General features: G+C 45.7%; 1 protein-coding gene across 7 annotated transcripts in view; it reads left to right on the top strand.

Annotated features, from left to right (window-relative positions):
- HERC2 (HECT and RLD domain containing E3 ubiquitin protein ligase 2) overlaps nucleotides 1-21,426 on the top strand; it is a 287,985-nt gene that overhangs the window by 85,799 nt on the left and 180,760 nt on the right. For all 7 annotated transcript variants that reach the window (XM_073614619.1, XM_073614626.1, XM_073614620.1 and 4 more), the window contains exons 21-22: nucleotides 15,644-15,828; nucleotides 15,915-16,070. In XM_073614619.1, coding sequence (XP_073470720.1) covers nucleotides 15,644-15,828; nucleotides 15,915-16,070 — 341 coding nt within the window. The remainder of the gene's footprint in view (nucleotides 1-15,643; nucleotides 15,829-15,914; nucleotides 16,071-21,426) is intronic.

A 21,426-nucleotide genomic window follows, 5' to 3' on the forward strand; every position in this document is an offset into this window, starting at 1 on the left:
CGTCTTTCACTGGGGTTGGTGCATATACGTGGAATCCTATGGTTGAAAAATTGGTCAGCCGAAGCACCATGTAAGAAGCTGCTGGCTGGGTTTCCGTTTCGTGGTGCAAGGTTGTTTGGAGAAGACTTGTATGACTATATCAAGAAAATCTCTTGTGGGAAAAGTACTCTTACCTGTCAAGAAGAAGAGTAAGCATCCCTCTTTCAAACGGACTCTTTCCCCAGCGCCAGGGGCTTCAGCCTCCAGGCAGTCTCGATGGCCTCCTCCGTCTAGGTTCAGAAACAAGAGTCAACCCCAGGAACAAAAGAAGTCCTGGGGGAAGAAGCCTACTAGGCAAAACACTAAGACCTCTTCATGAAGGGGTGCCCCCGCTCGCTCTGGCAGGAGGACTCCCAGGACAGATGGGTAATCTCCACAGTAACCTTAGGGTACAAGCTGGAGTTTCAGGAATTTCCCTCTCCTCCGTTCCTCAGATCAAGTGTTCCCAGAGAAGAAGCGGTCGCTCCTTCTAGCGTTAGAGCGACTTTTGTCGCAGGAGGTCATTATGGTTCCCGCAAAGGACCAGGGATTGGGCTTCTATTCCAACCTCTTTACGGTCCAAAAACCAAATGGGGATGTCAGACCCATTCTGGAATTAAGGGATCTGAACCGATTCCTAAGGATTCAGTCCTTCCACATGGAATCAATTCGGACAGTAGTCTCCACCCTGCAGGAAGGAGAATTTCTGGCATCGATAGACATCAGAGATGCATATCTGCATGTGCCCATTTTTCCTGCTCATCAGAAGTTTCTGCACTTCGAGATAGGAGGGCGCCATTTCCAGTTTGTGGCTCTGCCTTTTGGGATAGCCACTGCACCTCGGGTGTTCACAAAGGTATTGGCCCGTCCTCTGGCCAGATTAAGGGCTCAGGGTATAGCTGTCATAGCATACCTAGACGACCTGCTACTGATAGACCGGTCGGTAGCCTCCTTGAACGGAAACTTGAGGACCACAGTCAGGTATCTGGAACACCTAGGTTGGATCCTCAACCTAGAAAAGTCTTTCCTAAAACCAGTAAGAAGACTGGAGTATTTAGGTCTGATCATAGATACAAGCCAGGAGAAAGTATTTCTACCTCAGGCAAAGATCACTGCTTTAAGGGAGCTGATTCTGGCAGTCAGGACCAAGAAGGGTCCTTCTGTTCGCCTTTGTATGAGGCTGCTAGGGAAGATGGTGTCTTCATTCGAAGCAGTTCCTTATGCTCAGTTCCATTCAAGACTACTGCAACACAGTATTCTGTTGGCCTGGAACAAGAAGGTTCAGGCGCTAGACTTTCTGATGCACCTGTCGCATGCGGTGCGTCAGAGCCTCAATTGGTGGCTCATACCCGAAAACCTGCAGAAGGGGAGATCCTTTCTACCGGTTACCTGGACGGTGGTAACAACAGATGCCAGTCTGTCAGGATGGGGAGCAGTTCTGGAACAGTCTGCGGTTCAGGGGGTATGGTCCAAGACAGAGAGGACCTTACCCATCAACATTCTGGAAATCTGTGTGGTTTGTCTAGCCCTAAAGGCCTGGACTATCAGGCTACAGGGTTGCCCGGTCAGGATCCAGTCCGACAATGCCACAGCAGTGGTCTATGTCAATCATCAGGGAGGCACCAGGAGTCGAGCTGCTCAAAAAGAGGTGAACCAGATCTTAGTCTGGGCAGAGAGACATGTGACATGCATATCGGCATTTTTCATTCCAGGGATAGAGAACTGGCAGGCGGACTATTTAAGTCACCAGAATTTACTTCCAGGGGAATGGTCTCTACATCCCAATGTCTTTTGGAACATATGCCAAAGATGGGGGGTCCCAGATGTAGATCTCTTTGCATCCCGATTCAACAATAAGATAGACAGATTTGTGGCAAGAGATCCTCTTGCATGCAGGACGGATGCGTTGGTGATTCCGTGGCATCGGTTCTCACTGATTTATGCATTCCCGCCTATTCTGCTACTGCCGCGACTTCTTCGCAGGATCAGGCAGGAAAGGAAGTCAGTACTTCTGGTGGCCCCCGCTTGGCCCAGAAGGACGTGGTATGCGGAAATTGTAAGGATGACGGTGGGTTCCTTGTGGACACTACCGGTACGCCCAGACCTGTTATCTCAAGGTCCAGTGTTCCATCCAGCCTTACAAACGCTAAATTTGACGGTTTGGCTCTTGAGACCCACGTTCTGAAGAGTCGCGGGATTTCAGGTTCTGTGATATCTACCTTGATCAATGCATGAAAGCCAGCTTCCAGAATGATTTATCATAGAGTCTGGAAAGCTTATGTAGCCTGGTGTGAATCCAGGGGTTGGCATTAGGGGTGCTGAAATTAATCGTTGCATCGATGCATCGCGATTCGGGTGTCCCCGATGCGGCATCGATGCATAAAACCCCGAAAATCGATGTTTGGTGACGTCATTAGTAGCCCCGCCCCTCCCGGGAAAGCGCTCGAGAAAATTTTTAAACCGTCTTTATTTTAATAAATATATTACAAAGGATGGTGTGCCCCCGCTGTATGTGCTTTTTTAAAAAACAATGTCACTTCATACCGAACTTCGCCGGTATACGATCATGTGACGCCCGCCCCGCCCCTCTCCGCTCTTTTCTTCGCTCTCCGCTTCCGCCTCCTGAGTCCTGACGTCAGCGGGGATTTCTCAGTCCCGCCCGCCTCTCTTCTGATACGATAACTATAGTCAGCGGGCGGGACTGAGAATTCCCCGCTGACGTCAGGACTCAGGAGACACGAGAGGGAAGAGGAGAGCGGAGAGGGGCGGGACGGCCGGGAGTCACATGATCGTATACCGGCAAAATTTGGTATGAAGTGACATCGTTTTTTAAAAGCACATACAGCGGGGGCACACCATCCTTTGTAATATATTTATTAAAAGAAAGTAATTGGGGGGGGGGGGGTCAGTGATGGCTGCGTTTGGCGGGCACAGGTGGCTACGTTTGGGCACAGGTGGCTACGTTTGGGCACAGGTGGCTGCATTTGGGCACAGGTGGCTGCGTTTGGCGGGCACAGGTGGCTGCGTTTTGGCACAGGTGGCTGCGTTTTGGCACAGGTGGCTAAGTTTGGTGGGCACAAGTGGCTGCGTTTGGGCACAAGTGGCTGCGTTTGGGCACAAGTGGCTGCGTTTTGGCACAAGTGGCTGCGTTTTGGCACAGGTGGCTGAGTTTGGCGGGCACAAGTGGCTGCGTTTGGGCACAGTGGCTGCGTTTGGGCACAGTGGCTGCGTTTGGGCACAGGTGGCTAAGTTTGGTGGGCACAAGTGGCTGCGTTTGGGCACAAGTGGCTGCGTTTGGGCACAAGTGGCTGCGTTTGGGCACAAGTGGCTGCGTTTGGGCACAAGTGGCTGCGTTTGGGCACAGGTGGCTGCGTTTGGCGGGCACAAGTGGCTGCGTTTGGGCACAGTGGCTGCGTTTGGGCACAGTGGCTGCGTTTGGGCACAGTGGCTGCGTTTGACGGGCACAAGTGGCTGCGTTTGACGGGCACAAGTGGCTGCGTTTGACGGGCACAAGTGGCTGCGTTTGACGGGCACAAGTGGCTGCGTTTGACGGGCACAAGTGGCTGCGTTTGACGGGCACAGATGGCTGCGTTTGACGGGGGAGGTTCAGTATTTTTCAGTTTGTTTGCGCCCCCCAAAAAAATTTTGAGCACCAGCCGCTGCTGGTCAGCACAGAGACAGTACAGGGAACTTCACAGGGCTGTTTGTCATCTGTGGATTCTATCCCTTCTGACCTCCAAGCAGCAGTGTGTGTGAATCTCTGTACCCTGTAGTGCACCGGATTACTGCACTTTTTTAGGGAGTGAGGTTATTTTTAATTCAAAGCGGAGTTCCAGTCAATTTTTTGTTTATTAGAAGTCAGCAGCTACAAAAAAAGTGCATGTTCTGACTTTTAATAAAAAGACACTCACCTGTCCCACAATCCAGCGACGTGGCCACCCAAACCCTCCCTTCTCTCCCCCACCTGTCCACAGCGCTGGCAATACTACTGTGGGCATCCGGCTGTGACAGCTTGCAGCTTCACAGCTTGCAGCTTCACAGCCGGGTGCGCATGTCTCACTGCGCTGTCCTGCATAGCCGGGCAATCTTTTGGGAACTGTGATGTGTCCTAGAAGATTGCAGGGTGGAAGGGCCACCTAGGCGGCCCAAGCGGAAGTGGGAGCTCGTCGGTAATCGTGATGCATCGCGGAATCGAATCGAATCGTTGACCAGATAATCGTAATCGAATCGTGAGACCAGTGAAGATGCGCAGCCCTAGTTGGCATCCCAGAAAATATGTGATAGGTAGAATTCTTGATTTTCTACAATTGGGTTTAGAGATGAAGCTGGCCTTGAGTACCATCAAGGGCCAGGTCTCGGCCTTATCAGTATTATTTCAAGGGCCACTTGCTTCGCATTCTTTGGTCCAAAACTTTATACAGGGGGTGACGCGTCTTAATCCTCCGGTTAGGGCGCCCCTAAACCCCTGGGACTTGAATTTGGTCCTGGCTGTGTTACAGAAACAGCCTTTTGAACCAATAAGTCAGATTCCTTTGGTCTTGTTGACAAGGAAGTTAATTTTTCTGGTAGCTATCTCTTCTGCTAGAAGAGTATCAGAATTAGCAGTCCTTTCCTGTAAGGAGCCTTATTTGATTGTACACAAGGATAGAGTAGTACTGCGCCCTCATCCTAGTTTTTTACCAAAGGTGGTTTCTGATTTTCATTTAAACCAAGACATTGTTCTGCCTTCCTTTTTTCCAGATCCCTGTTCTCTGGAAGAGAGATCACTACATTCGTTGGAGGTAGTAAGAGCAGTCAAGGCCTATCTCGAGGCAACTGCTCAGATTCGCAAAACGGATGTTTTGTTCGTGCTGCCGGAGGGTCCCAATAGAGGACAGGCAGCGTCAAAAGCTACCATTTCTAAATGGATTCGACAGTTGATTATTCAGGCTTACGGTTTGAAACAGAAGATTCCTCCGTTTCAGATCAGGGCACATTCCACAAGGGCTATTGGTGCTTCTTGGGCAGTGCATCACCAGGCCTCTATGGCTCAAATCTGTAAGGCCGCAACCTGGTCTTCAGTCCATACATTCACCAGATTCTATCAGGTGGATGTGAGAAGGCATGAGGATATCGCCTTTGGGCGTAGTGTGCTGCAGGCAGCGGTACAGGGTCCTCAGGTCTGATTGCACCCTACTTGGTCGTGGTTCCCCCCCCCTCAGATAGCATTGCTCTGGGACATCCCATCAATAATTACTGTGGCTTTGTGTCCCGTGATGATCGAGAAAGAAAATAGGATTTTTTAAGACGGCTTACCTGTAAAATCCTTTTCTTTCGATGGACATCACGGGACACAGAGGTCCCGCCCCTCTTTTAATACACTATATTGCTTGGCTACAAAACTGAGGTATCCCTGCAAGGGGAGGGATTATATAGGGGGTTGAACTTTCTGATAGGGTGTACCAGTGTCCAATCACCAGTGATACCCTATATAACCCATCAGTAATTACTGTGGCTCTGTGTCCCATGATGTCCATCGAAAGAAAAGGATTTTACAGGTAAGCTGTCTTAAAAAATCCTATTTTTTATAACGGCTTACCTGCAAAATCCTTTTCTTGGAGTACATCATGGGAAACAGAGCCTTAAGTAATTAATTACTTAATGGGTTATAGCCCACCGTCAGGTGTTAGCACTGGTAAACCCTAATTAAGCAAGTTTACTCCCCTATATAACCCCTCCTCCTTCCAGGAGCACATCAGTTTTTGTAGCAAAGCAATATACTTGTATCCAAAAAAAGAGGGGAGGGACCTCTGTGTCCCATGATGTACTCCAAGAAAAGGATTTTACAGGTAAGCTGTTATAAAAATCCTATTTTCTTTATCGCACATCATGGGACACAGAGCCTTAAGTAATTACCTAATGAGACGTCCCATAGCAATGCCACATGAGGGGTGGGAGAAAACAACCCACAGGGTACACCCAGACTTGAGGATTTATACTGCTGCTTGCAGCACACTGCGCCTGAAGGCGATATCCTCATACCTCCTTACATCCACCTGATAACATTTTGTGAATGTATGCACTGAAGACCAAGTTGCGGCCTTACAGATCTGAGCCATGGAGGCCTGATGACACATTTCCCAAGAAGCACTAACCAACCTGGTAGATTGCGCCTTAACTTAAAACAGGGGAATCTTACCCCTTAAATCATAAGTTTGAATTATCACTTAGCAACAGTGGATTTTGATGCTGCCTGTCCCTTCTTAGGACCCTCCGGCAGAATAAATAAGACATCAGTCTTACGAATCTGAGCAGTTTTCTTTAAATAGATTTTCTCTGCTCTCACCACATCAAGACAGTGTAGTGACTTTTCTTCCCTGGAACATGGTTTTGGAAAAAACAATGGCAGGACAATATCCTGGTTCAGGTGAAAACCTGAAATGACTTTTGGCAAAAAGCCTGGACGAGGGTGTAACACCACTCTGTCCTCATGAAAATTCAAATATGGCTCTTTACAAGAAAGAGCAGCCAATTCTGAAACCCTCCTTGCTGAGGATAAGGCAACCAGAAATATAAACTTCCCTGTCAGAAGGACTAGGGGAATCTGTTGTATTGTTTCAAATGGCTGTTTTTGTAACACAGACAAAACTAAGTTTAAGTCCCAAGGGTTCAAGGGAGGTTTGACGGGTGGATTGAGCCAAGTCACCCCTTGTATAAAGCCCCGGACTAAAGAATGAGTAGTAAGTGCTCTTTGAAATAAGACCGATAAAGCTGAGACTTGGCATTTAATAGTACTTAAGGCCAATTTCATTTCTACCCCTAATTGTAGAAAGGCAAGAATTCTGCCTATGATACATCTCCGAGGGTGCCAACCCTTGGATTCACACCAGGAAACATAAGCCTTTCAGACTCTAGAATATATAGTCGGGAACAGCTGCATTGGCAAGTCTAAATATATAGTTCTGGAAGCTGGCTTCCTAGCATTAATCAGGGTAGAGATAACTGACCTGGAAAGCCCACGTTCCTTTATAATGTGGGTTTCAATAGCCAAGCCATTACATTTAGAGATCGTAAGGAAGGATGGAATATCAGTCCCTGAGAGAGCAGACCTGGCCGTAGTGGGAGGGACCACGGGCCCTCCACTGCCATCTTTACAATTTCTGCGTACCATGACCTTCTGGGCCATGCTGGTGCTACCAGAATTGTTGGCTTTCTTTCCAGCTTGATCCTGCAAAGAAGTCGAGGCAGCAGCTGAATAGGGGGGAATGCATAGATCAGTGAAAACTGATCCCATGGGGTCAATAACGCATCTGTTCCGCATACGAATGGAACCCTTGTTCTGGCCACAAAGTTGACCAACTTCGTGTTGAACCTGGATGCTAGAAGATCCATGTCCGGAGTCCCCCATTTTTGACAAACAGCCCAAAATATGTCGGGGTGAAGAGATCATTCCCCTGGGAATAACTGCTGGGGACTTGAGTAGTTCGTCTGCCAGTTCTCTACTCCCGGAATGAAGATTGCAGAAAGGCATGGAACATACCTTTCTGCCCAAGTTAGAATATGGTTCACCTCTCTCTGCGCTGAGAGACTTTTGGTGCCCCCTTGGTGATTAATATAGGCCACAGCTGTGGCATTGTCGGATTGAATTCTGACAGGACAATCCCGTAACTTGAAAGTCCAGGCCTTTAGAGCCAGGCGTACTGCCCGAATCTCTAGGATATTGATGGCCAAGATTCTTTCTGTTCTTGAACACTGTCCCTGGACAGTTGTCTTTTCTAATACTGCTCCCCAGCCTGAGAGGCTGGTATCTGTGGTTATCACTTTCCAGATGACTGGTCTGAAGGATTTTCCTTTCAGCAGATTCTGGGTTAATAACCACCAAGTGAGGCTTTGGGCCACTCTTGGAGACAGCCGCATTGGCAAGTCTAAAGCTTGAATTGTTTTGTTCCAAGCAGACAGGATACTGTTTTGCAACAGTCTTAAATGGAACTGGACATGCTTCAAATGAAGCTACCCCATGGTTCCTAGCAACCTCATGCAGAGGCGAATGGAGCGATTGCAATTTGACCTGACCCTCTGCCCCAGTTCTCCTATGGAGTTGATTTTTGCCTGAGGCAAGAACACCCTTTCCTGGGCTGTATCTATGATCAGACCCAAGTACTCCAGCCGCCTTAGCGGTATTAAGGAAGATTTCTCTAGGTTGAGAATCCAACCCAAATTTCAGATAGTTGGTTGTAATGCGTACGCTTTACTCCAGACGAGTCGCTGATTGATCTATAAGTAAGAGATCGTCTAGGTACGCTACGATTGTTATGCCCTTTGCCCTTAACCTGGCTAGAGGTGGGGTCAGCACTTTGGGGAACACCCGAGGTGCTGTGGTTAGCCCGAAGGGCAATGCTACAAATTGAAAATGCTGCTGTTCAATCTCGAACCGCAGAAACTTTTGATGAGCAGGAAATATAGGGACATGCAGATATGCATCCCTGATGATTGATGCCAGAAGTTCTACTCCTAAGAGGATAGAAACTACCGACCTGATTGTCTCCATGTGAAAGGAGCGGATCTTCAGGAATTGCTTTTAGCTTTCTTGGATCTAGAATGGGTCTGACATTTCCACTTGACTTTGTTACCATAAAAAGGTTTGAATAAAATCTCAGGCCTTGCTCTTTTGTGGGTATCTGTATGATCACCCGTTGAGATATTAATTGGTCTATTGCCTGAAACAGAGACTGTTTGTTTGTTTTTTCCCTGGATCTTTGGGAATGCTTGACCTCAGGAAGCGAGACGGTGGAAAGTTCCGGAATTCCAGCTTGTACTCCAGCATTACCGTGGAAATGACCCATCTGTCCTGAATTTTCTTTTTCCAGACTTCTGAAAATTGCAGAGGTCTCTCCCCCCCCCCCCCCCACCTTGGTAAGGGGTTTACCTTTTCATGATGAGGCTATAGGATTCTGCTTTGCAGATTTCCTACCCCAGGGCTTCTTTTGAGCCTGGGTCTGACCCTGAGTCCTTCCTCCAGAGTCTGCCGGCGGAGGCCGTCGCCACTGCCTAGAGGCGGAAGCCCCTGGCGCAGGGGAAAGAGTCCGTTTAAATGCAGGGCGTTTTATTTTTTCTTTTGACTGTTAAACAGGTACTTTTCCCAGCAGAAATTGTCTTGATATATTTATCCAAGTCTTCTCCAAATAGTCGCTCCCCATAAAACTGAAACCCAGTTAGGTTTTTACATGGTGTTTCAGCTGACCAATTTTTCAACCACAGGATTCTGCGCATATGTACAAGCATAAGCACGAGGCGGGATGCCTGGTGAATAGAGTCTTTGATAGCATCTATGGCAAAACATAATGCCTTAGGTAGTTCATCCAAATCTTGAGCTAGTTGTGTAGGAAGCTCTCTAAGGGAAGAAGCTACGTTTTCATGAGACTCTGTTAGAGGCAGCATGAAATCTCTGTAAGAGTTTGTATCAGCAATTTTTCAGATTGAGACGCTGAAAATGGTTCATCTACCGTTGTTACCTCAGTAGAAGAATCATCGGTAAGCTCTTCTTGATTGATTGAGGGTAGAACCTCATCGTGTGCCCACTGTTCCCCTTGTAAAGCTGAAGTGGGGGAGACGGACCTAGTATGTTTCCTATCCATTTGAATGGAGGATGCGATTAAAGCCGCTAGTCTTTCTTCCAGACCCTGGAGTGAGGAGATAAGGGTTCCTTCAGTCACGTATGCAGGTGCTGAGATGTGAGAGGCAGCTGCACCGACAATTTGCTGTAATGGCTCACCCTTGCCATGATTGGTAACTCAGGCGAGGAAGACAGCGTGGAACTACAGCTTGAAATCCCAATGCCTGGGGATGAAACCTTTACTCTTTTGGCTTTTGTGGTGTCTTTTTTGGCAGGCATAGTCTTAAGTACAAAAACAGAGGCGCTATACACATTGCACTAAATCGCTAAAAATAGTCAATACTTTTAAAATTGCTATACAGTTAAGCTTAGTGCTGGAAAAGAGTGTCCTTCCTGAATCAGAAATACCAGTTTTGCAACCCATACGTGTCCCACAGTTCGTGTGTCTCTGTGTGCAGGCAGCTTTTTTCCTCCTCATCAACAGAGGAGAGACTGACACAGCTGTATTTATCTGCTATTAGCCTGCCGTTCCTCAGTGGACATTTCACGGCACCTGCGTTAGGCCCCGCCCCCTCCCCAGACCCAATATAAGGGGGGGGGGGGGTTTTCGGCAGAGCCTCCTGCAGTGAGGCACAGACCTGTGTAAAAAAAAAAAAAAATACAGCCGCAGTAACAAACTTTCAGCGGTATAATAGCGGGACCCTCTGTCTCCCCCATGGCGGGGGGGAGGGGGGGTAATGTAAGGGGGGTACAGCGCTGCTCACCCCGTAACTCTCTGGTCTCATAAGGGGAAGAAAAAAAGAATTTTTTTGCAGCTTTTCCTACCATGCAAAAAATCTGCTTCCACACGCTGTACAGCCAGGCACGGAACTGAGCAAACAGTGAAAGACAACCGAGTAAGGTATGTGCATAGACTCTATCTTAGTGGAGATTTTAAGGCATGACAACATTTTTTCCTTCAATGAAAGAAATGTATAGATGTTTTTAAAATCCAAGTCTCTCTTTCCTTACCTTGTCCTCGCCGCAAGATTTTGCTGATTTAACAGAAAATCCAGCTTTCACCCATCACGGCGTGTTACGTTTAACAAACCTTAAAGGACTGGGTCCGTTAAAATGGGGTCCAACTGCCTTGGGCCTTGTATAGCACCCCACATCAGGAAGCTTGAGGTAATGTAACAAGACCTAAGCCCTGGGTTCCTGGGGTCCAGCCCTACTAAGGGAGGCATTACAGGCAAAATCTCGTGCTTCGGATATGAGGTCCCAGGTATCATCCATTTTAGGCCTCAGACACTGGCGAAAAAAACTGATGTGCTTCTGGAAGGAGGAAGGGGTTATATAGGGGAGTAAACTTCCTTAATTAGCGTTTACCAGTGTCAACACCTGACGTTAGGCTATAACCCATTTAGTAATTACTTAAGGCTCTATGTCCCATGATGTACGATAAAGAGATTTGTGCCTCCTACGAGGTTTTCTCTATTATATCCCATGGAAGAAAGCTTTACTAAGAAGTGGTGCCTACCAGTTGTGGATGCAGTGGTTTCCTCCATGAGCAAGACCTTAACTTGTCCAGTGGATGATGCACAGTTCTTTAAGGATCCTGCGGATAAGAAGCTGGCAGCCTTGTTAAAGGCATCCTTCGCCCTGGCAGGTTCCGCCATTCAACCCACAGTAGCAGCAATTGGGGTCTGTCAAGCCTTGAAGGATCAGGCTAGACGACCCAGTAGACCAGAGGATTCTGTTCAGGATGGAGCAGATCTGCCTCAGACTCTTTGCTTTGCTAGAGATGCCCTTAAAAACTCCATGCAGCAGATCTCCTGCATGGCTCTTTTGTCTGTGCACGTAGAATTTTATGGCTAAAAAGCTGGTCAGCAGAGCTTCCTTGTAAGAGGATGCTAGCTGGTTTTCCTTTTTATGGATAATGTTTATTTGGGGATGATCTTGATAAGTACATCCAAAAGATATCTGGATGAAAGAGTTCCCTCCTACCTGTAAAAAGGTAGCTACATGGCCCTCTTTTAAGGTGCCACATGCTAATTCCTCTGGTTTTTCAGGCTCTAGGCAGTTCTGACGGCACCAGGGATCTGCTGCCAAAGGTAAACATTAGGGCCAGGGCCAAAAGAGGGCGTGGGTTCAAAAATACGCTAATACTGGCACCAAACCTTCCTTGTGAAGGGACACCCCCACTCCTGCGGGTGGGGGGAAGGTTGCTGCAGTTTGCAGGATTGTGGGAAATGCTAATTCAGGACAGGTGGGTCATCTCCACCGTGTCTCAGGGGTACAGGCTTGAATTGCACTGTTACCCTCCTCAAAGATTTGTGAAGTCCAGCGTTCCCATGGACCTTTCAAGAAAGGGCTTATTACTCCAAGCACTAGACCGTATTCGGTTCCGAAAGGGGAACAGGGTTTTATTCAAATCTGTTCACGGTTCCAAAGCCAAATGCCGACATAAGACCAATTCTGGATTTAAGAGCACTGAACCATTATCTCTCAGTGCGGCCCTTCCAAATGGAATCCGTCTGCTCTGTCGTAACCTCTCTCCAAGAAGGAGATTTTCTGGCATCCATAGACATCAGGGATGCATACCTGCGCGTGCCAATTTTTCAACCTCATCAAAGGCTTTTGTGCTTTGTCACAGAGGAACAACATTTTCAGTTTGTGGCTCTGCCCGGGTGGGCTCGCAACCGCATCCCGGGTCTTCAGAGATCCTGTTACCATACTGGGTCTTCTAAGATCTCCAGGGATCTTGATTGCAGGCTACTTGGATGATCTCCTACTCAGGGATCAATCACTGCAAGTTTTGATAAGAAACGTGACCTTTGCGGTCCAATTCCTGGAGCATCTTGGATGGATCATAAATTCTGAGAAATCGGGCCTAAAACCGGTTCAAAGTCTGGAATACTTAGGCCTTCTCATGGACACAGTCCAGGCAAGAGTGTTCTTGCCTCCAAGAAGGGTCGAGGCCCTAGAGGATCAGGTTCGGCAGGTAAGCCGAAAGATGCCCATCTGTCCGACTCTGTATGAGTCTTCTGGGAAGGATGACTCGTACAGAGTATGCCCAGCTCCATTCCAGGGGATTGCAGCAGAACATTCTGTCTGCATGGAGCAGGAAGATGGAGGCTTTGGATTCCTTCATGATCATAACCCCAAGGCTCGATTAAGTCTCGTCTGATGGTTAGTAGACCAGCATCTGGTACAGGGAAGGTGTTTTTCTTCCACTGTCATGGAAGGTAGTGAAAACAGATGCCAGTCTTTCCGGCTGTGGTTCAGTCATGGAAAGTTCCACAGTGTAGGGGAAATGGACTCTGAAGGAACAGGGATTGGCCATCAATGTACTAGGGCTGCGGGCAATACACCTTGTGCTGAATTTTTGGACATTAAAGTTACAGGGTCACCCGGTAAGGATGCAAACCAACAATGCCATGGCTGTGGCCTATGTCAACCATCAGGTTGGCACCAAGAGTCGTCTGGCCCACATGGAGGTCAGTCATGTGTTATAGGCAGAAAGGCACGTGTCAGTGCTATCTGCCGTTCACAATCTGGGGGTAGAGAACTGGAAAGCGGACTATCTCAGCCGCCAAAAGATGCATCCAGGAGAATGGTCTCTGCACCCACAGGTGTTTATGCAGATTTGCCAGTGGTGGGGTACACCAGATGTAGACCTGCTGGCATCCAGGTTCAACTGCAAGATTCAGCAGTTTGTATCCAGAGCAAGAGATCCACTTGCGATTGGGATAGATGCTCTGGTAGTTCCCTGGACTCAGTTCTCTTTAATTTATGCATTCCCCCTGATTCCTCTTCTGCTACATCTTTTGCGCAGGATCCGAGAAGAGATGACATCAGTCATTCTGGTAGCTCCGGCCTGGACCAGATTCAGCGGTAACTGGAGGTAGTGAGATTAGCAATAGGCAAGCCTTGGACGCTTCTGCTCTGGCTCGATCTACTGTCACAGGGGCCTATATTGCACCCGAATTTATGCTTGCTGAATTTGACAGCGTGGCTATTGAAGCCAGGGTGCTAGGAGATCGTGGTGTCTTAGGACCAGTGGTAAGTACATTGGTGAATGCCAGGAAGGTTTATCACAGGGTTTGGAAGGCTTACATTGCATGGTGTGAGGACAGAAGTTGGCATCCTCGAAGATATTTGGTAGAGAGAATTTTCTTTTTTCTTCGGTCAGGCTTAGATAAAATATTAGCCTTGACAACAATTAAAGGACAGGTTTCAGCCTTATTGGTTTACTTCCAGAAGCCTTTGGCTTCACATTCCCTGGTCCGGACTTTTCTTCAAGGAGTGACTCACTTATTGCCTTCCATTAAATCACCTCTTGGGATTTAAATTTGGTTTTGTCGGTGCTACAGGAGCAGCCATTTGAACCGATTAACAAAATTCCATTAGTTCTTTTGACGTGGAAGTTGGCTTTTCTTTTTGCAATTACTTCGGCTAGAAGGGTCTCCGTATTGGCAGCCCTTTCCTGTAAGGAGCCGTATTTGATTTTGCACCATGGTGAAGTGGTGCTACGTCCTGTTCCGTCCTATTTGCCTAAGGTAGTTTCTGAATTTCATTTAAATCAGGACATTGTTCTACCTTTTTTTTTTTTTTTTTTTTTTTTTTTTTTTTTTTTTCTTTTTTTTTCTTTCAGCCTGGCTCGCCAGAAGAGAAGCCGTTGCACCTTTTGGATGTGGTGCAGGTGGTCAGAGTCTACCTGGAAAGGTCTGCAAGCATCAGAAGTTCTGATGCGTTTTTTTGTTTTGCCAGAAGGCCCCAAGAGGGGTCAGGTGGCTCTTCTAAGGCATCCATTTCACTTTAGATTCAACAATTAATCACTCAGGCCTATGGCCTCAAAGGTAAAGCTCCTCCCTTTGGGGTTAGAGCTCATTCTACCAGGGGTGTTGGAACCTCTTGGGCTTTTCGCCATCAGGTGTCAGTGGTGCAGATTTGCACGGCTGCCACTTGGTCTTCGGTACATACGTTCACAAGATTTTATCAGGTGGATGTTAAGGGCAGCAGAGGACTCTGCTTTTGGTCATAGTGTCTTGCCGGATGCTGTATAAATCTGATGCTATTTTCATACAGTGTGTCTCCCTCCTCTCAAGGCTATTGCTCTGGCATGTCCCAGGTAGTAATGTATATGGCTGCTCTATGTCCCGTGATTTACGAGAAAGAAAATTGGATTTTTTCTTCATACTTGCCTGTAAATTCCATTTCTTTGAGTACATCACAGGACACTGAGGCCCCTCTCTTATGGGGAGTTCATTGCTTGCTACAAAACTGGAATACTTCCTGTATGTGAGGGGTTATATAGGGGATCACTTCCTGTTTTTGGTTATTCTACCAGTGTCCATTCACCTATAGGTGGTGCATAACCCAGATAATAATGTATATGGCTGCTCTGTGTCCCGTGATGTACAGAAATGGATTTTACAGGTAAGTATGAAGAAAAAGTCCAATTATCAGCATTTTTATCCAGCATATTTTTTTATTTTTTTTTATTTTTTGAGGTTATAAAAACAGCTAGTGCACATTAAGCCTAAATCTAGACGTTTCCCATTTAGTTACCAAACATCTTCAGTCCGTTTTTATTAAACCTCTTCAAACTTTGTTTCCCAGAGAATATACCTTTTTTGGAGTTGTGATTCCTTGTAACATCAAATAGTGCAGATAACAGTACTGTTCAGTTTAACATCAAGCTAAAAATTCTACGCTTTATGATTTTGTCCCTGATTCTATAAAAAAAAAATAATAATAATTCTCAATGCAGAGTTGCAAGTGATTAGTTATTTTTCTTAAAAGAACTCCAGGGAAATTCTACAAAGGGAGTATGATCTATATTGTGTTTTTTTTTTTTTTTTTTTTTTTTTTTTTTAAATCCTGGTCCGTTGAGCGGTAATTTTTTTTCAACAGTAATTCAAACATTTTTGCCTTACCCACTTTAAATTACAAATGTGAGATTCTTAACAAATAATAAGTGTTAGGTTTTTAAATTCTTCACTTGTTTTTTTCCTTCTTGTAACGGTATTACTGGTTTCATGTCCGTAGGAACATTGCTTCTCAAACTATTGCTAAACTCAAAGACATGGCTCGAAGGATCTCATCCAGCTTAGAACAAGAACATTTCAGTAAGGAGAGGTCAGCATCCATGGATCTTCTGCTGCGCTTCCAACGACTGCTTGTTAGCAAACTCTATCCAGGCAGCTCTGTGGACCAAACTACAAACACTCATGGTATATATAACTTTCCTTCTGTTTTCATGATGTGTAGAGTTGAACTTTTATGTGGTATTGATACGGTCTTGTATTCTATCAAATAGCTCCTGAACTGTTAGGTGTCGGCTCATTACTGAAGAAATATATTGCACTCTTGTGCACACACATTGGAGACATCCTTCCTGTCGCAACAAATATTGCTTCCACATCTCACAGACATTTTGCAGAAGTGTCCTGTATTGTGGCAGGAGATCTTACAGGTAACCAGCTGCTTTTTTCCTTTAAAGAAAAAACTATATTGGTTTTGAGACTGTTGTATTTTAATTCTTACATTTTAAACAGTTTTTACAGTCTTTTGTTTTGCAATATTTATTACACATAAGTGGATTCCCAGAGCACTGTGAGTTATCCAAGCGAGCACAAATGCAGCAGCCTTCCCTTTTGGCTGGCTTACACTAAAGCCTAGTACACACGATGAGAAAATCGGAAGAAAAAATACCGCTTTCGAATCGATTGTACGATAATCTTATTGTTAGTACACAGCTTTCGAGAGCCGATCATTATAGTTCATCCTAAATTATCCGAAGGGACAAACCTGAAAATGTTTCTCGTACGATACCAGATCATGCTATTTGCATTTAATCGGTACAGTATCTGTCTGAAAAAATCGGAAGAGCTAGACTACGCATGTTTAGAAACGAAAGAATATATCACAATACAATACAACCCATTACACTACTTACGAAATTGTATTGTCATACGAGAATTTTCGCAAGCTAAGTAACCCCTTCATTTTTGAAATGAGGCTAGCATGCAAAAAAAAGATGATCATTCGTCCGATATTTCACTGAAATTTTGTACTGAGTGGTCTGATAAGGCATACGGCACTGTAATTAGTCATTTTGCTCTGTGTGCTTTTTTTTTTTTTTTTCTTTCATCTTTTAGGCCTCATTCACACGAGGCGGACTCCGTTTCCACGGAGCCCGCCTCGGTCCGCCGGCTCAGCGGGAATCCCTCTGTTGATCTCCGCTGAGCCGGCGGATGACAGGTCCCTCTCTGCTCACTGAGCGAGGAGGGGCTTGTCAGGCGCCGCTGCTGCCTATGGAGGGATCGGATGAAAACGGACAGCATGTCCGTTTTCGTCAGATCTCACCCGATCCGCCAGCGACGGATCCGGACGTAGGGCCATCTGTCTGCTTTTAGTGGATCGGACGGTGTCGAATGTCAGCGGACATGTCTCCGCTGACATCCGTCGCTCCATAGGCTAACATGGAGAGCCTGTTCAGGTCCGCCGTCAAAACTGACAGGCGGACCTGAACGGTCCGATCGTGTAAAAGGGGCCTTAGGCCTCATTCACACCATGGTGCAGAGACGTCAGTTTTTCTGCATGCATTTTGCAAGGGCTCAAAGAAAACAACAGTTCTCTATGTGCCCTGAATTTTTTTTCTGCGCAGGAATCTGCAACATGTATGCACTTTTCTGCATCATGGGGAAATCAACATTGGTTTGAATAGTGTACATAACTGACGCACATGAAAACTTATGTCAGGGTGCACAAAAAACTCACTGAAATGCGCATTAAAACTGATGTCTCCAAGTAAAATCTGCAAGGTTTTCCCATCAGTTTTCATACATGTATGGTGTGACTGAGCCCTACTGATCTACAGTGCATCCGGAAAGTATTCACAGAACTTCACTTTTTCCACAGCCTTATTCTAAAATGGATTCAATTCATTATTTTCCTCAAAATACTACAAACAATACCCCATACTGACAATGTGAAAGAAGTTTGTTTGAAATCTTTGCAACTTTATTAAAAAAAAAAAATCACACATACATAAGTATGCACAGCCTTTGTCATGACACTCAAAATTGAGCTCAGGTGCATCCTGTTTCCACTGATCATCCTTGAGATGTTTCTACAACTTGATTGGAGCCCACCTGTGGTAAATTCAGTTGATATGACATGATTTGGAAAGGCACACACCTGTCTATATAAGGTCCCACAGTTAACAGTGCATGTCAGAGCACAAACCAAGCCATGAAGTCCAAGGAATTGTCTGTAGACCTCAGACAGGATTGTATCAGAGTACAGAAAAATGTCTGCAGCATTGAAGGTCCAAATGAGCACAGTGGCCTCCATCATCCATAAATGAAAGAAGTTTGGAACCACCAGGGCTCTTCCTAGAGCGGGCTGCCTGGCCAAACTGAGCTCAGACTGGGGCGAAGGTTCATCTTCTAACAGGACAACGACCCTAAGCACACAGCCAAGATAACAAAGGAGTGGCTATGGGACAACTCTGTGAATGTTCTTGGGTGGCCCAGCCAGAGCCCAGACTTGAACCAAATTTGAACATCTTAGGAGAGATCTGACAATGGCTGTGGACCAATGCTCCACATCTAACCCGATGGTGCTTGAGAGGTCCTGCAAAGAAGAATGGGAGAAACTGCCCCAAAATAGGTGTGCCGGGTTTGTAGCATCATACTCAAAAAGACTTGGTGCCAAAGGTGCTTCAGCAAAGTATCGAGGAAAGGCTGTGAATGCTTACCGTATTTATTGGCGTATAACACGCACCGGCGTATAACACGCACCGAAATTTAGGAGGGAATTTTAAGGAAAAAAAAAAAACTTTTAGGAGGGAAGTTGAAGGGAAAAAAACTTACATATAAATGCCCATCATTGCAACCTTCTCAGTGCAGCCTTGCCCCAGTGCAGCCTTGTCAGTGCAGCCTTGTCAGTGCAGCCTTGTCAGTGCAGCCTTGCCCCAGTGCAGCCTTCGATCCTCTATCCCTGCCATCCTGGGCTTCAAAATCGCCGACCGCGATTTGAAAATGGCGCCGCCGGCGCCGAAATACACAGAGCCGGTCCTCGGCTCTTCCCAGCGGCTCTCGTTCACTTTCGGCTCCACTCGTAGTCCCGAGCGGAGCTATCCGAACCTAGCCGAGTAGGCGCCATTTTCAAATCGCGGTCGGCGATTTTGAAGATGTGACAGCTCGGGATCGCAGGGGATCGGCGTATAACACGCACCTGCGATTTTCCCCTGATTTTAAGGGGGAAAAAAAGTGCGTGTTATACGCCGATAAATGCGGTATGTATTGTTCCCCCCCCCCCCCCCCTTTTTCTTTTTTTACAAAATTTGCAAAGATTTCAAACCAACTTCTTTCACTTTGTCATTATGCGGTATTGTTTATAGAATGTTCAGGAAAATAATGAATTGAATCCATTTTGGAATGGATAACAAAATGGGGAAAAAGCAAAGCGCTGTGAATACTTTCCTGATGCACTATATGTAAACAGAAGGCCTTTTTTTTTTTTGACAGATAGGTAAATGGAGAATTTTTTGCACGCACGTTGTTGTCATGGAGGAGAAACCAGCAAATGCAGCTGAAATGAATCAAAAACACAAGCGCTGCATTTTTTATGCTTTTCCATTGAAGTCTACGAAAAATGTCCGTGACCCTTTCTCAAAAAATGCACTGGTTAAAATCGCACAGATGTGAACGTGGCCCATAAAAAAAATCATGTTTAAACAGACTGTGGTACGTTTCTGCAAAACTGAGAACGCACTTCAAATGGCATAGGTGTGAACCTACCCTAAAGGAGCCAAAAGATCAATCTGCTGAAAAGAGGGCCAAATATTTATACACCATATTTGCAATATTAAAAAAAAAATATATATAACCTTTTCTATTTTTAATCCTTATTGTTTATAAAAAAGAAATTATGTTTAAATGGCTATAGATTACCTTTAACGAGTGCTGTGTTAAGATAAAATGTAATAATTTTTGTACCAAACTATTAAATATTATTCAGGATTTTTATAGCACCATCAGCTAAAGCAGTGCTTTACAATATCAAGGGATACAGTACAGTCACAATACAAGATGAGAAGGCTTGAAGGGCCCTGCTTGTGAGAACTTACAACCTAAAAGGGAGGGTCAGGCGATCGAAAAAGTAATAAATGAGTGTAGATAAGTTGATAGAAAAAAAAAGTAAAATTTGAATTATTAGCTAGAGGTGGGATACGATTCTCAGAAGACGAGTTTTCAGGTATTGACTTAGTCCGAGTTCACACCTATGCGAATTAGATGTGCGTTTCCCTGCATCTAATTCGCATAGCAGGAGAATGTGACTGGCTCCTTATGGAGACGGTTCACATATCTCCGGGGCGGCTGCGGAGCTCACTGCACAAAAACACTGTGCTTTTTTGGCTCCGTTTCAGGGCCGAATTCAGGCATAGAATCGGCCCTGATTTGTCCCTGAAACGGGGAACAGGGACGCACAGTGCTCTTGTGCGATCCGCAGCCCGTTATAGTGTGAACCCGGGCTTAAAGTGGACAGAGTAGGAGATACCCAGACAGACTGAATTAGGGAGTTCCAGAGGATGGGGCAGGTTATGGAGAAGTCTCGGATGTAACGAGGGAGCTAGATAGCAGGAGGTCTTGGGGAAGATCAAAGAATATGTATATTAAAATAAGCTTGGGGCAGAGTTGTGAGTGGCTTCAGTTGTGGTTGTTGCTATTGTTCGTATTTTGAATTTTATTGGGCATAGGTTACAATTATTACAATTTTTATTGCAAAGTATTGCAGGATGAATTTCACAGTCAAGGCATTAAGGTGGTGGTTGAAAATGGTCCGAAATACACCAGTCCACCAGTTTTCCTGTTTGACTGAGATGTGAAATTTTAGATATTGTCTCCAACATTAACTGAAGATAAAAGTGATCATGTTGGGAGTCATTTGGTTGCTCTGTGACTTTTGGGGCTTGAGCTGATGGGCAAGCTCCTCATGCTTTCATGTGCACTCCGTTTGTATTTTGAGCTGCTACAAGCTATTTTGAAGTTACTTTTGCTTTCCCATAGATGAATTTAAATCGTGTCTGAATACAGCGGGGACAGAAAGTATTCAGACCCCCTTAAGTTTTTCACTCTTTGTTATATTGCAGCCATTTGCTAAAATCATTTAAGTTCATTGTTTTCCTCATTAATGTACACACAGCACCCCATATTGACAGAAAAACACAGAATTGTTGACATTTTTGCAGATTTATTAAAAAAGAAAAACTGAAATATCACATGGTCCTAAGTATTCAGACCCTTTGCTGTGACACTCACATATTTAACTCCAGGTGCTGTCCATTTCTTCTGATCATCCTTGAGATTGTTCTACGCCTTCATTTGAGTCCAGCTGTGTTTGATTATACTGATTGGACTTGATTAGGAAAGCCACACACCTGTCTATATAAGACCTTACAGCTCACAGTGCATGTCAGAGCAAATGAGAATCATGAGGTCAAAGGAACTGCCTGGGGCGCTCAGAGACAGAAATGTGGCAAGGCACAGATCTGGGCAAGGTTACAAAAAAATTTCTGCTGCACTTAAGGTTCCTAAGAGCACAGTGGCCTCCATAATTCTTAAATAGAAGACGTTTGGGACAACAAGAACCCTTCCTAGATAGAGCTAGCCGTCCGGCCAAATTGAGCTATCGGGGGAGAAGATCCTTGGTGAGAGAGGTAAAGAAGAACCCAAAGATCGCTGTGGCTGAGCTTCAGAGATGCAGTAGGGAGATGGGAGAAAGTTGTAGAAAGTCAATCATCACTGCAGCCCTCCACCAGT

Source organism: Aquarana catesbeiana, linkage group LG02 (genome assembly GCF_042186555.1).
Source record: "Aquarana catesbeiana isolate 2022-GZ linkage group LG02, ASM4218655v1, whole genome shotgun sequence".
Taxonomy (NCBI): domain Eukaryota; kingdom Metazoa; phylum Chordata; class Amphibia; order Anura; family Ranidae; genus Aquarana; species Aquarana catesbeiana.